The sequence below is a fragment of the Rhea pennata genome, chromosome 23, assembly GCF_028389875.1.
Source record: "Rhea pennata isolate bPtePen1 chromosome 23, bPtePen1.pri, whole genome shotgun sequence".
Classification (NCBI taxonomy): domain Eukaryota; kingdom Metazoa; phylum Chordata; class Aves; order Rheiformes; family Rheidae; genus Rhea; species Rhea pennata.
Window position 1 is genome coordinate 5,609,149 of NC_084685.1, and position 19,458 is coordinate 5,628,606.

General features: G+C 39.7%; 2 protein-coding genes across 4 annotated transcripts; one reads left to right on the plus strand and one right to left on the minus strand.

The window, feature by feature from the left end:
- Positions 1-82: 82 nt before the first annotated feature.
- Positions 83-14,393, plus strand: LOC134150225 (RH-like protein). 3 transcript variants are annotated; one of them, XM_062593950.1, is made up of 11 exons: positions 83-394; positions 2,998-3,029; positions 4,729-4,915; positions 5,142-5,292; positions 5,958-6,093; positions 9,365-9,525; positions 9,843-9,980; positions 10,212-10,342; positions 11,175-11,254; positions 12,385-12,458; positions 12,962-14,393. In XM_062593950.1, the coding sequence occupies exons 1-11, from the start codon at positions 243-245 to the stop codon at positions 12,986-12,988; spliced, it is 1,269 nt and encodes a 422-aa protein (XP_062449934.1). In that variant the 5' UTR covers positions 83-242; the 3' UTR covers positions 12,989-14,393. The 3 variants fall into 3 exon arrangements, with proteins under 3 accessions (XP_062449934.1, XP_062449936.1, XP_062449935.1); XM_062593952.1 differs by lacking the exon at positions 2,998-3,029 and having other exon boundaries at positions 306-394; XM_062593951.1 differs by lacking the exon at positions 83-394 and having other exon boundaries at positions 2,831-3,029.
- Positions 14,385-19,399, minus strand: TMEM50A (transmembrane protein 50A). Its single transcript, XM_062593953.1, has 7 exons — positions 19,285-19,399; positions 18,830-18,941; positions 18,235-18,347; positions 17,763-17,830; positions 17,551-17,643; positions 16,053-16,113; positions 14,385-15,782 (listed from the first exon to the last, which is right to left on the minus strand). The coding sequence occupies exons 2-7, from the start codon at positions 18,920-18,922 to the stop codon at positions 15,737-15,739; spliced, it is 474 nt and encodes a 157-aa protein (XP_062449937.1). The 5' UTR covers positions 18,923-18,941; positions 19,285-19,399; the 3' UTR covers positions 14,385-15,736.
- Between the last annotated feature and the right edge of the window lie 59 nt (positions 19,400-19,458).

Consider the following 19,458-nt stretch of genomic DNA (forward strand, 5'->3'; position numbering starts at 1 on the left):
CCGTTGGGAGGAGGCCGCTGCTCAGCCAATGGGCAGCGAGCGGGGCGGGGCGGCCACCGCCGCCCGGGGCTGCCTAGTCACGGCCCCCTCACTCCTTCCCCCCCGGCCCGTCACCGTCGCGGGGTCCCGCCCCGGGGCCCCTCGGTGCCCCTCGGTGCTGGTCACACACGCGCACCCCACACACACACCCCAGGCCGGTCGCCCCATGGCCTCTGGCGGCTTGGGGAGCCCTGAGGAACCCAATGGCAGCCCGCGGAGCTGAGGGGAGCGGCCGTTGGCGGCTGGCGGCAGGGCGGCGGCGCCCGCGCCCTCTCCTGCCTCGTCCGGAGCTGCGGCGAGGCCCGGTGGGGCGGGACGGGCCTCGTGGTTCCTCCGAGGCTCTGGCGGTGCTGAGGTGCGAGAAGGCGTCGCGGCCCGATAGGGTGTGAAACGAGGCCCAAGAGGGGTGCGCGGGGCCGCGCGAGCCCTCGGCTGGGCGGGTTTTGGGTCCTGAGGGAGAAACGTGGGTGAATTCGTAGCCTCTGGAGCAGCTGCTGTATTTTCCCTTTGGCTGTTAGGCTGACAAGGGATTTGGTAACAAGTGTCAGAAGCACTAGTTGTATTCATTTGATTGGGGCAGAATGATGGAAGGAGTTTGGGTCAATTCTGCACCTGGATAGGAGTCTTGAGGGTTTGTCATGCTGGAAACGGATGAAGGCTAATTAGGTAAACTGCACCCTTGAACCACACAGGCACACCGCATCGGTTAGCTAAATCAATTTCTGAATTGCTGTTTCAGCTCTTACCTTTTTCTTGTATAGAAGAAGTTCACCTGACATTTTGATTCTGTCTGAATTACCTGCATGACCACTGAATTCCAGTAGAAAGAAGTTCAATGTAGGTCTTTCTGCCCTGGGCTTTTTCTAGAGTTAAGGCAGCACTCTGTATATTCAGGAAAGTGCCTTGAATGTTTTTCACTTTCTGAAAGAGGAGTAAGGATTTTTTTTTCCCCTTAAAATGTGGGTTTTATTAGGCCTAAGTAAAAGCTAGTAATCTGATACTGGATGTGAGGGAAGTGCAAAGTATCACCATAAATATAAAGCTTTCACAGATGACATTGTGCCATGTAGCCTGTGTTTGCAGGAGTCAAGTCACTGCTTCCAGCTCTGAGCTGGGAGAAGTTTCAGGAAACTGTCAGTTTAAACAATACCTTCAGATGGTTGTTTAGTGCAAGTTTTCAGTACTATATGACACACTCCACATTCCTTCTTTTTTTCTCCTCCTGTGCTTCAGTTTTGCTTGTAGACATGTTGTTCTTTCTTGAATTAGCCCTTTCTGTGTGTTTATACTTGGAGGACTTTCCTTTATCTCTTCTCCATTTCCAGTTGCAAATTCTTTACCCTTTCTTCACCCCTTCGTGCTTCCACATTGCTTTCATGGGGCTGCAGTATATCTGGATTTTCCTAACACTGTAAATGTGGTTATCTTTGAAGAATGTGTGAGTTTTTGGGGACTTTATTAGTTTAGATTAGTTATTAAATAGGAGTGAATTGGAAGTTTTATGCTTATATTTTTGTCTGATAAATATTTCTTTCACCAGTAGGTGGCTTTCTATTCATTTGTTTGCACTGTCATTATCTCAAACCCCAGCATGTAAGCACTCAAATTGAGTTGGCCTCATAGAAAGACTGAGGCATGCTTATAGTATTCTGTTCTCAAACTATCTGAACAGAGAAAGATTCAGTTTACTAAAAGTACAATGAATAGTAAGATTGTAATTTTCAAATTAGGGATTCATTCCATCCTAAATAGTGAAATAATCTTATCCGACAAATGACAGTGCACATGCACAGAGACATACTGTACATAATTAGCTTCCACCACACTGTCCTCCTCATATGACTATTGTTTTTTCAAAAAGTAAAGAAATCCATAGTATGTTAGCTATGTGCCTACCAGAAGGATCAGAGACCATAAGGCAGTAAGTACCTTGTAGTCACAACATGGTAATAGAGGTCAGTGAGTTTCTGAATGCGAGTTAAGTCTGAATTAAAGCAAGAATCAAGAATATGTGGATCTGGTTTGGTTCTCAGTTCAAAGCCTGCAGCTTGGTTGCACCCAAGCCCTCAGGCTACAGCTGTAGGAGAAGGAGGTAGAACAATCCATTCACTCCCTTGATTTGAGGGTTGGCAGCTCACTCAGGCTATCACAGAAACACACTGCTCTTAAATGGTTGCTGTCTGTTCGCTACTGCCAGGCTTGGGGATTGCCAAGGTCTTCCAGTGTTCACAGTAGCTGTTTCCATGGCCATCCCATTGAGCGATAGACCTACTTTTCAAGTAGCAAAGGGATATTGCTTTATCTCTACATGCCAAGAGCTTCTCTGGGCATCCATTGTGGGATCCGTTGTGTATGAGCAGGTTTGTATTGGGAGATGGGTGAGCAGCTAGCCTTGCCAGCCCATGAAGTGCATTAAAAATTTCAACTGGACCTTCCTTGACCTTTGTGGGAAGGGGCTCAGAGCGAGGATGGATACTAGTAATATCAATTAGTAATAATTTTCTGTGGAGTTCATCATCCAGCTGTTACGAGTTCACATTCTTCATGCAAGTAAGTTACCTGTAAGGCTTGCCAGCGTCTTGTGTACTGTATGGGTAGTGTGCTGGAGCATTAGAGTATTGACGTTTCGATATGTCTGTGTTTGGGAGTACTTTTGACTTCAGTCCATGTCAGTTGGGCTAAGCCTGAGCTCCTGACCTGCCACAGATAAGGAGCTATTCCTTGCTGACGTCTTTGGGGCTTTTTATCTGCCTGAGTTTTTATTCCCCTTCCCCCATTTGCATTGGTTTGAGGTTACTGGAACATTCTTATAGAAGAAAAATATTAATACACTTGTGCTTAATGTACTGTCTAGTGCACAATGTCTTCTAATTACTACAGTTTCCGAAACAGTGTGCCTTGGCTAATCTTTCTTTTGGAAGTTGTTTTTATCATCCTCTTTTACTTTTTGTTCTCAAGTGATGGTATACCCAGATCAGACATCTACCCAGGTAAGATTGCTAGCCTTACTGGGAAAGAAAGGGCTTAGTATTTGTTTTTATTTTGCAGCGCAGTAGAGATGTGTTTTGTCTTGTGTATTTGTTACTATCCTTTAAGTACCCTACCTTGCCATTTATTGTGTATAGTTATTAATATCAAGGCAAGCACAGTGAACATGGATATGTGTGATACTAAGTTGTGTTGCTGATCTGTTTTCTCTTGCCTGTTTGTTGTGTCTTGAGTGGTATGAACATTGTAAACTTTGGAGGGCAGGAACTGTCTCTGTTAAGTGCCTAACCCTGTGAGGTCTTGGCACGTAAAGGTGCTGATGTGCTACAGAATAAGAATTCTGGACAGCAGTATTTTCCATTTGGATTCTTAAAGCAAATAAATGAAGTTAATGCATTGGAATTAAGGGTTTAAATACAGCCAGGATTTAAATATTTTATGTACTGGTCAAGCCGACTATGCTACAGCCACAGTAGTAGCATATTTACAGTGCTGTGAAAATATGAGCTGGATTAATCCTCATGACATTTTTGTGTTATCCTTTCCATTTTAGAGCTGGGGGAAATTAGATCTATTTTAATATTTTGTTAAGTGTAGAGGCCTGCACAGCCATATGACTATTAGCTTGTCCCAGGAGGCTTTTCCAGGATCCAAGAGTTTATAGCTTGGACAACCTCATCCCTTTATGCAGTGGTGCTGGTTTCCATACTGAACTTCTTATGCTGGTATCTCTGCCCTTTTTCTTCTACCTCAGTGAGGACATCATACAAGTGTCTCCTTGTAACTTATTTCTTCCCTAATGCATGCAAGAAATGAATCTGCAGTAACTCTCAATAACTCTTCCTGAAAAGTCCATCTTAAACTCTTTAAATTTATTTCTCAGGAGAAACGTATGTCCTAATTTCCTTGCTATAACCTCATTCTTCGTTTCTTTCCTTCTCCTATTTGACATCTCAACTCCCCTTCTGCCTCCCCAATCTCCACTCCTATGTCATCCCTTCTGAAGTAGATTTATAAAATTAAATTCAGGGCAAAGGTATTGTCTTTCTGATTACTTATGGATCAGAAACAAAGCTTTGGGATGCTTTAAACATGCTAAACAATAATGGTACCAGAGGAGCTATTTATAACCCTGATAAGGCAATCATCTACGTGTACTGGATCTGGGAATAATCTTCAAGGGGATGACACAGAAAGATAGTTTTTTCGAGAGTCTTCAGATGTTTTTGCTAAGATCTTCCATTGGTACATTATAGACTGTAAAACCCAACATGTAATTTGCTTTTAGCAATAACTTTTAGTTTGTTTCACATAAACCAGACTGCCTCTGGCTAGACATGCTCTGAGTGCACTTGTGTGTGTGTGTATGTGAGAGAGAGAGACAGATGGGGTTCAAAATCAAAGTGGAGCGTAGGCATCGTCCATTTTTGGTATGGCGACTTAAATGATGTCCAAGGAAATGTTTCTTAGCAAAAAGAGCTGCAGTTGGAAGTAATTCTGCATAATGGAATATTATGTTGCATGCTGGTATCTGCTGCATGCAGATTTGGCAACTTTGGGGTTCAAACTCTGACCTTAACCCTGTGAGGGCACTCAGATTTTGATCTAAAGGCTTCTTAGTTAATTGTGGTTGTTTCATGTACCAGAAATTCAGTTTGCTTTGATAACTTCACTGCTCTCCTGTTCTTCTCTGCCATACAGCCTTTCAGGATGTCAGCCGTATGGTGATTTTTGGACTCGGCTTTTTCATGGCGTTTCTGAAAAGATACGGGTTTAGCAGCACTGGATTCAATCTCCTAATCATTGCACTTGGTGTCCAATGGTCTGTGCTGATGGAAGGTTTATTAGTTTCCTTGTTCCAAACAACAAAGGAAGATGATCTGAAAAGGTAAACAGTCCATTTAGAAAGAGGAATAATCTAGAGCTGCTGACTGTTCTTTGTCAAGGATAGTGCCTTCTGATAATGATCTATTTGCAAATTAGTACATTCATTTTCGCAGACTTTATGGAGGGCCTTGGAGTTTTAAGTACATTTTGCAGTCTGTCCTTCTTGTGACCATTCTCATGATGCAGACCTGCTCTGAAATATTTTTTTCTTCTTTCTTTTATTACAGCATAACAAAAGCTACTATGAGTATGACTGCTGTGGTCATCTCCTCTGCAGCTGTTCTCGGGAAGGCTAATCCTATCCAGCTGATTGTGATGACAGTTGTGGAGATAGTGGCTTTCTTTTTGAGCAGATGGATCAACAAGATGTACCTGGAGGTACAGTATTGTCATTTCTAGGCATGTGAGGGAAGGTTTCACTGGAACTTTGTAAATGCTGACTTTTGATAGCTTGATATTGATGCTATGCTAACAGGAACACACCTGTGTATTTTATCTGATTCAGGTTAGACTGTAGCTATGTTTTCAGTGGGAGATGAAGTCTGACTTTGGGAGCACACTTAAACACTGTAAACTCCCAAACCTGCAAACTGTACAGCTACATAATTGGCTGTTTCTTAGACTTAAAGGATGAGCTGATGGATTAGGTTGTAGTGCATATGGCCTTCCCCCTGCCTTGACCGTCCTCAACACTAATTAAAGTCTTGACCTATGCTGGGATGCTAACTGGCTTTAAACTTTATTCTTTCCTGTTAGTTCAGTCTAGAAAATTTCCTGTGCAAATTGTATATGAGCCCAGTCTGGACAGCATAGTCAGACCTGCAGTTAATTTACAGTGTAGAAATACCCCAAACCCCTTTTGACATGAATTGTGTTTTTATGAACTGCGTTGAGTCTAGGTAAATGAGTGTTGTCTTAATGATTCATACTTAAACTAAGTGACTGTGAAAACAAATAGGGAGATTACAGCTATGCCAGGACTTTCATCAAAGAGTTCCTATGGCATGAAATTAGCCACGAATTTGATTATTCTATTGATACAGATTGAAGACAGTGTCAGCATGATGCATGTTCACCTGTTCGGAGCCTACTTTGGTCTAGCAGTCTCCTTCTTCTTCTCTGAGCCCTCACCTGAGAAGAATAGGAGTACCCCAAAGTCAGATTTAATGTCAATGCTGGGTAAGGTATTCACTTTAACATCTTGTTTGTAAGGAGAGATTGCAGTGAGAGCACAAGGAGTGCTTTTGGGTGTTAACCTCTTTTACATATGAAGTGCACATCTCAATGCAGCCAAGCACAGAAAAACTGCTGCTGTTGATGTGGTTGGTGGTTTCTAACAATGAGTTGGTGAGTCTCAGCATGTTTCCTATCAGGTACATAAACCCCTTCTACAAAGGCCATTGTTTGGTTTCCTTTTTTTCAGTCTCAGCAGAGAGGTTATGGTAGGTTTATTGTTCCTAGTTATAGGTAAGTTGTACAGTTTGGGCTTGTATACACATATTGATAGGGGAACAGTGTACTGAAGTTGATGTTATTACTTGTATTTCGGTAGTGCATAGAGTTTCCAACTGGGCCTAAGGCTCAGCTTTGCAAGGTGGTGTACAGAGATATAAAAAGACAGCCCCTGCCTAAGTAAAGTAAACAGAAAGATAAAAGCCTAGTGAAGGGTGGGGAATACTATACAGACAGGCACACAGAAAGGATCTAAGTGATGAGAGGCTGAATGCATAGAAGTTTCATTTTTTTCTTAAAGAAGCAATGTGATTTCCTCTTTATTATGACTTCTGTTACAAAACTGCCACCAATTGAACTAAAACTGCCATGAGCTGCACTAAGAACTTTCTGTGAAGGCCCATATGATGTAATTCCTAGTCAGTCTTCACCTAGTTGAAGAAAAGATAAATGTAAATACTGTTCATGTGAGCCCCCAGAGTTCTCAATCTGCTGGAGAATTCCAGGAGTTCAGTATTTTAATCTAACTCATCAAGGCACTGTTAAGCGTTCATTATAGTTCTAGTGCAGCTTGCTATATCCAAGTACTTGCTATCTGAAGTACTTACATCGCTATGTCATAAATAATTCCTGAGGTAACACAGGCAGAAAGAAATGACTGAGTAGGCAAATCCATGATAGTTCCTTTTTTACATCCTGCCTCTGAGGGCTGAGTAATAAAAAGGCTTTCACCCTGAAAATTTGGGCACATAATGTGAATCTTTAATTTCCATAACTGAGCAGTTATTTGTAAGAATGTTTCAGTGAGATTAGTGGACTTTTTTTTTTTTTTTTGACTAATTACATAATCAATGGGAATAGAAGAGTCTTAGTGTAGATCGTTCTACTAGCCATCAATACTACCATAGGTTTTGAATTGTCAAAATGGAAGTTTAGTCCCATGTCTTGGTTGTGACAGACCCATCTCAAGCACACGTAAGTCAGTGGGCCATGGGGTACACAGGATACTTTGTAAAGTTCTACTAATGGTCATCTTCTGTAGGCAGGAAGAGAGAAACACAGGTAAGGGGGAGAGTGTGAGTGGAAGGAGAGAGAACAGATAAAGAGCGAAAGAATCAGTGATTCAAAGATGGGAATATGAGTATTTTTAGAATCTAGAAAGTCTAAAAGCAACAGAGAGCAAGACACTTGTGTTTTCCTCTTCCAGATGGACATGAAGACAGGGATATTAACTTTCCTTTGATTTTAACCTTTCTACTTTCTATGCACATAAAGCTACAGTAAATTCCAAGAGCACTGTAACACTGTTGACTCTCTGAGACTGTTGCATTTGAGCTTGAGATAAAATTACAGATGCTTTTTACTTAGCATATTAGTTGCTTTAGTGAGCCTCCAAAATGTCTTTTAAGGATGAATTCAAAATACTGACTGTAAATAGGCTGCATCCACATCTGTTTTCCTGCTTGCAGTAGGGAAGTTGTACGGCCAAGATTAAGGATATGGAATTACCTACAAATTGAGGGTACTGCTAAAGAAAACAGAATAAATGTGTCCAGACTGTGGGGACTGATTACAAGCAATGAACTTGTGGAGAAGCCAGTTTCTCAAGGGACACCCTTCATAGAAATAGCACTACACTTGCAGGAAAACACCAGCTAGGAACATGATCTGGCTAGATAATATCACTTTACTGGGAATCCTGTCAGTTTCAAGGTTAGTGGCCCAAAAATCTTCTTTGAAAGGCACGGTTGTCATCCCCTTGGTAGACTGAAGGGGTTGAAGGTAGCAACAGAAACATTTGGGGAATTCAAGGAGGCAAGATTAGCTTGTCCAAAAGCAGTAGCTGCCAGGATTGGTAGAAGCTAAATTTAACCATTGTGCTTTATAGTGACATTGCCTGTGTCATTTCTTAATTGACTTGAACAAGAACATTTAAAATTTTACTGTAAGATGAAATGCACAAGGGACTACTACCTCTGTGGCATGGAAAATAGAACATTAGCTACAGAAATTGCCTAAAACCCCTTTGCAGTAATGACTGGACAAAGGAAAGTAAATTGCAGCTTATCTGCACTGTTATCTATGCACTTATGACTACATAGAACTCAAAGTCCATAGCCTCTGGGAACAGAGGCATCGACTGAAATGTGTTGTCCAACTCTGACTTAGTGCAAGGACACCTACTTCCCTCTGCTGGCTGGAATTTGATCTACATGCGTGTGCGTATGCGCATGCCGGGAGAGTGTACGCTGTTAAGCAGTTAACTTGTCTGTAGAGGATGAGACTCCTAAATGCTGATAATAAGGGCCCAGCTCATAGAAGCAGAAGAACCTGGTTTCATTCCTACTGATAGTGAAGCCTATGTGGCTAATGGAAGCATGATGGTATTCACTGTTTTGACAGGAGGAAAGTGAATTGCTCTTTCGGACCCTTATACTGGAGAGTAGCTATTCTGGAGATTATAACTCTTTTACAGATAACAAGACATATAAGCTATGTACAGCTGAGTTGATGAAGCACAATCATCTGGTTTCGTTCTAGTTGTAGATGTTCAGTGTTATTGAAAACTTGTTTCAAAATGCCTGTACAGAACAGGCAGGATGTTGACTGTTAGGAAGTTGGGAATAGTGAAATTTTTTCCAACTATGCTTAAAGGGAACATAGATATGACAAAGCTGATGTTAAAGATGATCTTGAAAAGCATTAAGCACATCCTGTCTTTAAAGCCTTCATTTCTTGTAAGCTCTCAGCTCTGAAGGACCAGCTAGATCCCAATACAGCTGTGTGTGAGACATTGCATGATACCAAGTTTCTGTGAAGGTTTCAGTATAGCAGTCAGCTCTCAGGGCTGACTGCACTGTGAAGTGTTATCTGTTGTTCACAATGTGGGGGTTATAGTGGATGGAGAATATGAGATGGAGCCTTCCAGAGACAGCCTATGGTGCACTCACTATGTTTGAGAGTGTGTAAATAATCATTGCTTGTCTTTGTCTCCAAGGCACTCTCTTCCTATGGCTATTCTGGCCAAGCTTCAATTCTGTACTAGCTGAGAAGAACAAGAATACTATAATCTACAACACCTATTTTGCACTTGCAGTAAGTGCTGTAACTGCCTTCGCATTGTCTGTTCTGACCACGAAAGATGGAAAACTCAGGATGGTAAGACATGAGAGAAAATCATTGCATGGAGCAACTATGTTTTTCTGTTACTTTCAAAATACACTGAAAGTATGATAGCTATTAAGTAAAAATAAAGCCAAGTCTTTGGCCTGACAACAATTATAAGCCTCCCAAGCAGAAGACTGAAGATGTAACTTAGAAGTTATGTACTCAAAGATTGTAATTCACAGGATGCATAGGCCCAAATTCACACTAAGAAGATCTCACTTGCATGGGAATAGCAATCTGTGATGTTGGGCTGCAATAAGACGAGCAATGACTGACTTCTCACACCTTTTTGTTGTGTTATTTTACAGACACATTTCCGCAGTGCAACACTAGCTGGTGGGATTACTATTGGCTATGTAGCACACAATATTCAGTATCCCTGGATTGCAATGATTTTGGGTCTGCTTGCTAGTGTGATCACCATAATAGGATCTCACTGTTTTCAGGTAATGTTCAAAACTTGTAGTTCCTTTTTTTGTATATAAGCTTCTCCAATGTAGGATACCTCAGAGAAAACCTTTCTTTGGAAGAGATTAGACCTAGGAAACCTGAAGTCTTTTGACTGGAGTGTGGGATTACAAGTTGGGAGGCCAGAATTCTTTTTCTGAGATTGACAATGTGTTATCATCAGTAAAACTGTGTTTTTATGCATTAATGGAACTTTTTCCTCTTCGCAGAGATGTTTTAATCCTATTCTCAAGATTTATGATGCCCCTGGAGTTCTTTACACTTTTGGCTTGCCTGCTGTGTTTGGAGCTCTTGCCCATGTCATTCTCTTTATAATAAAAAACTGGACAGATTTACCAAGGTACATCAGTTCTTGCTATTAAATAATAAACTTAGCTAATAATGAATGTAGTGTGCCCTGAGAGAAGTTCTCATGTATACAAAAGATCCTGCCTACATATAGAAAGCCTGAAAGTCATTATAGATCGATCCATTTGTACCAGATAACTAAGATCATCCCTGAAGTCAAAAAAAAAAACGGTAAAAACACTTTCAGAGTTGAGCAGACTTTGAATCAAACTTCTAATATTAGCTTTTGATGCTGTTTTCTCTCTCCCTTTTTGTTTGGTATTAAATATAGCAGACATAGGACAGAAAGGTTGGGGGTGTGCATCCTTTCAGAGAGTCATTTGGCTTTTGTGACGTGTAGGGGGGCCTTGTATATTAATATAGTGGGGGCAGGGGGAAATATAGAGACAAAATTTTTAATTTCTGAACAGTGTATCTGACAAGTGCTTCCTCCTCACTGAAAGCTAAAGCTGAAAAGGGCTGAGGCTCTGCTGAACTTCTGAGGGAGTTTTGTGCACTCAACATCTCTCCAGATGAGGCTTTATGAGTTGGGGCAAGAATGCCAATCTGGGCATTACACTTCAGGTCATATTCTTGTTGAAATGCACAAACCTAATGAAGTTTTGATACCACAGTGATGTTTTTAAAGGGAAAATTTTATCCTTTGAAATCTGTATTAGACTTCCAGTGAGATTCCTTAAAACTTCTAAATTCAGCTGTATAGAGATTCAAGAGTAATGGAATTTTGATGTGAGGTTTTGATGTAAAACACTATATAAATGCACCACTTGAGGCAGACTCATTCACAGTCTTAATACTAAATCCAGCAACTGTCTCCTTTTTAGCCATGGACATTTGATCCTGACTGACATTGGTACCTTCTGCCTGACCATCAGTATGGCCTTGATGTCAGGTTTTATTACAGGTCAGTATGGAAAAACATGTTTCAGTAGTATTGTCTTCATTTTCTTTGGGGCAGGGGATACGCCATCCTATTTATTTTACCTGTTACCATGCACCCTTTGCAAAAAGAGACCAATATAATTAGGGCACTAAAGTAAATAGCTTGTTTATGTAAAAGAAACTGGGAAACATTAATGCCAAGAACTATTCAATGCTGGGCTACAAAGAAGAGGTGTATTCAACATAAGCAAGCTATTAGCACTATTCTTTCATTTGTGAAGATTATTTTTAACAGTTGCTTAGCAGCAGCTTTCAGATTTCAGATAGGAGACATAGGAGGATTAAAATGTTTTTATATTTGGGTATTGTCTTAATGACAGAAAAATGCTATCTAGAGTATTTTCCACTTCTTAGGCCAGTTGGTCTAAATCTGAAAAGTCCAACTAACAGTAGTTCACTTACATCAGTCAGGCGCTGGGCCTTTTGTCACTAGTTGTTGGAGAACATCAGGGCTCATGTATCCCTTGTGACATTTTGTCTGTTTTAAGGCGGTTACAGTTTTTCTGTAGCTATTAATTCTAGCTTTAATAAAGGACAAATGGCAGATGAAAATTGCTGTGAAATATACTCTAAAATAAAATGTCATGTTTTAATTGATCTGTAACCTTTGCACTAGCTCAAGTATAATTAAGAGGCTGAGCTAATCAAGCAGGTTTTTAAAGTATCTACCTCAGTATCTTTTCAGAAAGAAAAAAGAAATCAGCTAAAATAACCAAACATGAAAGGCTGAGCTATTTATTTAACAAGCTAGATATTTCCATCTGAAATCCCAAGTTAACAATACATATAAGTCTGTTTTCTTTGAATACCCAGGCATTTTTCATGCAAGATGTTAATGATTTTTAGTGTATATTTAGAATGCACCAGGCTGTTTAATGGGATTTTACCTAGAGGAATTAGTTTTTAAGAACCCAGGCCTTGGTTCTGGCAAGTTTTTCTGTACTTGAGGTTAGCTTGAGTCAATGGGCTATACTGAAGCATTTAGTTCTGAGTTTGTATTTTGATCTCTGTTATAATGCTTAGAAACCTCCAGTTGCAGTGTTCCCCTTCCATATTGGTATTTATATTGGATATATGTATTTTCACAAATAGGTCCCATTTTAAATCTCAAATTCTTGAAGACTACCCCTGTATCAAAGTACTGTGACGACCAGTTTTACTGGGAGGTAAGTTTCAACATAAAATTAACTATGTAGGAGTATAATTGGCACCAAGCAAGAAGTGCTAACTGACTGTGATGAAGAACGCTAGGTATTTGAATAAAAAAAAAAGAGAAAGAAAGAAAGAAAGAAAGGATAGTTTCATTTCATAATAGGGTTTGAAGGTCCTAGCTGAAATAGATCAGCTGTTCAGAACTTGCATATCGTGAGTGTATATAGACTTCAGCTAGAATTGTCAGAGCTGTTCTTAGGCACATAGCTAAATACAAAATAATCTTGTTCTGTGGTAACACCGAATTGTAGGTACTCTGACATCCTCTGGGATTGACAGCTTTGGTCTCCATGCTTCATATGCAATCCCTGAGGAGATTTGAGTATCTAAAATAGGGATTTTTAGAAGCTAGCAAATGCAATAGAAGGTGCTAAAGTTCTCCATTGCCTGTCTCTTTCATAAGACGGATTTGATGCATAAAATGTTCTGATACAAAAACTACTTTTTGTCTTCACAGTTTCCACATTTGGCTGTTGGATTTTGAATGGAGGAACCCAAATTACACATTTGACTAAGATAAAATTTTCCTATTTGTCATTATAGAAAATGAATAATTATGATGGGGTGGGTGAAAAAGCCCTTATGTTTCAGTTCTCCAGTTCAAAAAAGACATCCCAATAGATGCACAAAAAAAGTAATCAACTATTTTAGTTACTGTTAAAAGACACTGAACATAAACTTACAGATACAAACTTGTAATGCATTCCACTTTTCTGCTTCAATGGTCCAGTCCAGCCCTGAATATTTTATTTTGTAGGATGTGTGCAAGAAAGCTGGCTGCATTCACTTCTGTGATGGCTTAGCAATCGAAATGCTTGTGAACTTTGAAGAAGAGAACTATGTTTAGCTGCCAAGTTTAAAAGCAAAAATACATATTTTAAAGTACAGTTCTGCAAGGCATACGTACTGGTTCTGATCTAGCTAAACATTAAACTACTTGGTTTTAAGCTAAATTAATTCCACTGAAGGCCGTGTTAAACATGGACTTGACAAGTGAGCTGGATCAGCTGCATCTTGCCTAACTGAACTCATGAGTTTTCTAACTTGTTAAAGAAAATCTCGAAGTGCTTGGCTAACGCTAGCTGTTTGAAAGCTCAAATAGCAAGAAGTTACAGTGTTCTGCATCTGGGTGGTGCCCCTGAAATCAGTGGCAGTACTGGTACATGAGATTCAGTAGCAAATGTAAGAACAGTCTCTTACTGAGCAGTGGCAGGCTGCACTGGGACACAATCAGCTTTCCAAAAGCCTCTGGCCTGCTGTAGGCATATGGATGACGGTCATCTCTCCAGACCGCAGAGAGTGAGGGAGCAGTCAATAGCAGTCCTATTGACTTGAATGGAGCTAGTTACATGACGACGGATTTAACTGGATCGGGACTAATTTTGTGTAACTGATTCCTTAGAAACAGTATTAAGACTCAATTTCAGAAGTGTGTTGTGCTGCTTGATTGAAAAATCTTTTAGTATTTTAATGAAATGCTTTGTTTTTTAAACATTTTAAGGAACAACATAAAAAGTTTCTACACAGTAGATAAAAAAATATTGGTAACAGAATGTAGGCTTCTTTTTTGATTCTGGAACAATGGTCAACTTGGAAAAAAATGTATCTGAAAAAGCATCTTTTTTACTGCCACTTAGATGGCATTAAAGGTCTTGCCTTTGATGTAAATGAAACAGCAGATATCTGCTTGTAGAGAACTCAGACTGGGACACGCATGGGTCTTCGGTGCGTTAATTAAGGGCCTGCTCTTGCAGAGGATTCTGTGCAACTGAACCCGTTTTTAAATGAAACTCCCTGGAGGATCGTGGTTCTCATTGTTTCTTCTTCTGAAAATAGCTGACACGGAAAAATGTTGTCAAAGTGCTTACGTAATAAAAAAGTCAAGATTTGATTGTTTTTATTTATTTAGCACATTTGTTTAAAAATAAAGTTACGAGAAACATATAATATTGAAGATAAAGGATAAATACTTTGATGCTCACTACAGTAATGCAGACTGACTTCAGTTCATTCATTAGGGATTAAGAGAAGTAAATCACTGCTTGCAACCCTTCTCATACTTCCATTAACTGTAATGAAAAGTTTCTTGCAGAGGAGATGCCGTAGTTCTAGGTCACAAAATAGCTAGCGATCTGCAATTTCATCAACAGAGAATAGTGACGTTCACTCTGTACGTACATCTATACATTTGCATTATCTCTCAGTTAACAAACTACTAACTTTGTAATATTCTAATCTGGGTTCAACTTCTGTACTTCAATTTCTTGCTTTCCAGTAACCAAATGAACCAAATGTAACCAAAGTTACAACTTCTATAACACAAATGCTTCTGATGATTTCTAGCAGTAGTGCTTTTATGGAACAGTATTTTATTCTCTCTCTTTCCTCTATTCTATCACATCTTTCATTAGCACTTTCATTGAGCAACCAGCCCAAATGTATGTATAGAACGAGGCAGACAGCACGTTCACTTGAACTGTGAGATACAAGAAGAGCTACAGAATCTAAATTTTCCCTGACAGTGACTGTCACATCTCTAATTATCATCTGAAGAGTACTGTTCCCTTCTTTTACAGTGGTTAAATTAGAGTTTACAACAAATGTGAAGGGGCTACTTACACCTAGAGCAGGTACATAGTTCGTATTTGTGCCTCTGCAGTGTCATCTACAGCAACAGAAAGTTCTTACTCTCCAGAGATTTCTGCAATATCATCATAGGCCAAAGAAAATATTGGGAGGGAAAAAACCAAAAGCAGTCTAATTCTATGTTATGCAAGAAAAGCCGCACACAAGTAAATTTTGAAATTGAAGAAGTGTTTAGTGTCCAGATATAGGAAATATTTAATAAATATATGTTAAAAAGTTGTTTTAAAGCATTTTTAGTAACAGTTTCAAATTGTAAATAACATCATAGAAACAGCTGGTTAAATACATCCTTTCTCCACTATACTATTTACTTGTAGGAAACTTCATTATCATAAAAGTGACTTCCATTGTTACTTGTATCAATTTGACATTTGTCAAAAACATTGCAACATTTAAATCAAGATAGAAGAGTAAAAAAAGTATTTTGAACAGAACAGAACTGGCATTTTTAGTGCTGTGATTTAAATTTTCCTTTTTTTATCTTTAGACACAATTAAAGGTTACTGTTTACAAAACGGTTTTTACAAAATTTTGGGAGTGTGCAGTTAAAAAAAATGACACGGCCAATGCACTTCCATGGGTCTGTTCATTGCCACAGATCTTCCGTGCGACCAAATTTGAAGACCAGTCCTCTGTTTAAAACAGAACAAAGAGACATAAGTATGTAAGGGAGCAGATTAAATGCCTAATGTTTTAAGTACATGATCTCAAGGAGTAAACTGCAGTATTAGTAAATTTGCATCTTGGTCTTGTGACCTGGGTAGACTGGTCCCAGACCACTACCAGCTTTACCAGCAGTCTGTCCACACGTATCTAGATACAAAATAGGGTGATTAATTATAGCTAGTTTCAATTTTAAAAATAAACTTACATAAGAAATGAAGAAGGGAAAATAGGCTTACCCAAAAAAGATGAATGCATTCTGGAAAAACACAGCTATTCCTGGGTATACTACTGCTTTTTCTAATAAGACAAAACAAAGATCTCCATCAATTTTTCAGAAGTCCTTTTTCTCTTCAAGACTATCTTGTCTCTGACATTTCAGAAACATTAAATTGTATTATGTTAGCAAAGATACAATTTTTGCTTAAGAAGTACGCTTGGAAAGAATTTTAGGTGTTGTTAAGCAATTGTGCAGAAAGAAATTGATAGGAAATCATACATTGTAATCGATCCCTCCAATAGATACAGAGGTGAAGTGACAATTACAAATTGTTGCAAACTAAAAATAACTGAAAGCTATAATGAGGGAAAATGCTGGGAAAATACATTTGAAAAAAAATTATTAAAAAAATATATTTTAAAATCCAGTATTTGTTAAATGAGCAAGCTTCTGCACCTAAACCAACGAACTTTTAGTATTGTTGCTGCTACACAACAGATCTGCCTAATCTGGATTGTTCTCTCTTGCTAACATTCTGTGTCTGGAATATTGCTTTCATTCTCTAACAAAATGACCCCCTTTGATCCATGGCCCCAACTGGTGTGAAACAGAAGACTAAGCATAAGGCTTACCCTCTACAACGGAAAGTTAACTGAATTCCTTTTGCAAGCTAACTGCTTGGCAGGAGAGGGATGCAAACTCTAAAGTGGATGTAGCAGCTATTTCACAAGTGGAAGCCTTTCCTGCTCTCTAACATGAAACGTACATTTCAAATACAGTGACCACAGAGAGTGGAATTATCATGAGAGAGTGCACATCCCATATAGGGCACATATGTGTGTATAAATGTATGTGTATATATACATGTATGTATTTCTATATAATGATAATACATAAAATAGCAGTGCACTTTAGTAGCACAACTGTGCAAGTAATGCACCTAGATTTCATTGAAAATCTCCTGTGAACTGAGTAATGTTGAAGCTGAAAAGAATGAATATACATTAAATCAGTCATTTTTATTCTAGTATTAAGTGTTTACCCATGGAATTATTTCCATATAACTTTAGCAGTTTAATAGCTTGATTATATCAGTACAGTTTCCCATTTGGCCCAGAGTTGTGTTCTTAATACGGCTGATTAAAAGCCCTTTGCCACAGAAAACAGAGTTAACAATAACCTTCTCAAGGAATAAAAATGGTCCCTTAAAAAAACCTCTCTAGATACTAACACTGAAAAAAAAAGAATAGAGAAGAACTGAAAAGTGAAGAGACAAAATACAATAAATACTGACAAATAGAAAGAACATTAACAGTAAAAGCAAAAAATAAAGTTATTAAAAAAAATCCTGCTAGTACTACATGGTATGGAATAGGGGCACTCAGGGAACCAAAATATTAAAAATGGACCTTCCCAGAAACAATCTAAAAACAAGTTCTAAAGTTCAATAGACATTTAAAATACTTCAAAGCGAATTATCAAAAATGTTTAAGGTCACATTCCATATTGCGTCTTACCTTTCACAACATAGCCTCCAAAAAGGATCCACATAGAAGCAATCAGAGATCCAAAAGCCATCATAAAACCAATGAATAGCCAAATCCGAGCACCTTAAAGAGATTTTGTGTATGAATGTTTTGTGCTTGTGTCTGAGTACACATACTTGTTACTTTCAACATGCTTTTGTTTCAGAAGCTTTATAATTTACATTTTAAAAAAATCAATTTACCTGTTTGTCCTAGACAGCCTTCACTGTAACTGTCACCTCGAACTTGTCCATTAGACACTGCATTGATCCTGTATGAGCAAAACAGGATGAAACTGGGTAACACAGATGAAGCAAGTAAATGTCTATAAGCAATAAGAAAAACTTCTCAGAAACCCATATAAAATGGGTGGTGCTTTATTTCTCACAAAGTTTGTTTGTAGTTTTTTTAAAAAGGGGAACAAGCTAAAACTTGAAAAAGGCATTTCTCCAAATACAGACTAATAAAACATTGATCTGCACAACACAACCTTAACATTTTTAAACAGTTCTTTGCTATAAATATAAACAAACATGACAGATACTAGAGATGTTTACGTGCTAACTTTATTTTTGATTCTTAGTTACCTCTCAATTTAAAGTCTATATGTTCTTTTATTAATTGCACAAATTAAGTTCTAGGAGTGAGCAATTCTGATCAAGAAATTACACTTACATTAGGAATGCAATAGTGGCTATAACCCCACAAGCATGGTACGAATGGTTGAATTCTTCTACTGCAGGGTATTTTACAGCTGCATCAATGATTATCCACCAACCTGTAAAAAACTATTAAAAAAACCACAAGAGCTTAAAATACAGATATAACTCTTTCTAGCAGTACAAAAGTACCCTACCAAAAATAACATTAATATATAAAACCATTGTTATAGTCCAGTCCAGATTCAACAACCAGTTTTGCTATCAACTTAATTAGGAACATTGTTAAATGCAAAGCCAGCGAGTTACCTCCTGAGTGTTATTACACATTATATCAGTAAAAGCTGAGAAAGCTAATAGCTTGTCTTTAAAATGTTTCTAAAGAAAACATTATAGAATAGCTTTCTAAGACTGCTCTTTTCAAGAGCTAGCCTCGTTCAGAAAAGCATTACTCGGATGCAAACACATCGGTCTAGGCTCTAACTCTGCTGCTATACACGCTGACAACATATCTCCCTTCTTCCTTTCGCTTCCAAACGCCTTTCAGTTCATTGGCAGTGTTAATTCCATGCTAAAAGGCCTCAATTTGGTATGAAAGCGTCTGTACACACTAGCACTCCTGCAGCAATTGAAGCGATCGTGTTCCGTTTTTCACCCCAGTCAACACACTCCGAGCATCTCAAGCTCTCAAGAAAGCCGGACATCTTTCAGATCGCCGAAGAACTAGAAAAGAAAAGAGCTTTTATTTCACAGAGGAATTTTATCACACATCAGCGGTTGGTGTTGAACCTCCACTGTACGATACGCGTTCCCCGAACGCCTGGGCGCTGCCGGCGCTTCCTGCCCCCGGCGCCCCTCGACCACACTAAGGCGGCGGAGGGCCGCGCCTGGGGGTCAGCGGCCGCGGGAGCGGCGGCCAGGCCGCGACGGGACCCTCGCGCCTGAGGCCGGCGACACGCGGCGATACTGCGGGCGCAGAGCGAGGCGGAGAAGGCACCGGACGAGCGGCCTGTCGCGCCCGGCGAGCGCGCTCCCCGCGCAGCGGCTCCCCGCGGCCGCCGCTTACCTCAGCGCGGCGGAACGACCGCGGCTCGGCGGCGCGCGCGGGACCCCCAACGGCCGCCAGGTAACGCGGCGCACCGCGCAGCACCGCGGCCGCCAGCACGCGCACTGCGCAGGCGCGGCCCTCAGCTGACGCGTCCCGGGGGAGGACGGCTGCGCGCATGCCCGCTAGGGCCAG

What these genes read in the sequence shown, in the direction of transcription:
- LOC134150225 (XM_062593950.1), top strand. Translation starts at nt 243, where the DNA reads ATGGCAGCCCGCGGAGCTGAGGGGAGCGGCCGTTGGCGGCTGGCGGCA. An exon ending in AACTGGACAGATTTACCAAG is followed by an intron (nt 10,343 to 11,174) that starts GTACATCAGTTC and finishes TCTCCTTTTTAG; the next exon opens with CCATGGACATTTGATCCTGA. An exon ending in ACGACCAGTTTTACTGGGAG is followed by an intron (nt 12,459 to 12,961) that starts GTAAGTTTCAAC and finishes TTGTCTTCACAG; the next exon opens with TTTCCACATTTGGCTGTTGG.
- TMEM50A (XM_062593953.1), bottom strand. Translation starts at nt 18,922, where the DNA reads ATGTCCGGCTTTCTTGAGAGCTTGAGATGCTCGGAGTGTGTTGACTGG. An exon ending in CAATTGCTGCAGGAGTGCTA is followed by an intron (nt 18,348 to 18,829) that starts GTGTGTACAGAC and finishes TTTTTTTAATAG; the next exon opens with TTTTTTACAGGTTGGTGGAT. An exon ending in TGGAGGCTATGTTGTGAAAG is followed by an intron (nt 16,114 to 17,550) that starts GTAAGACGCAAT and finishes TTGTCTTATTAG; the next exon opens with AAAAAGCAGTAGTATACCCA.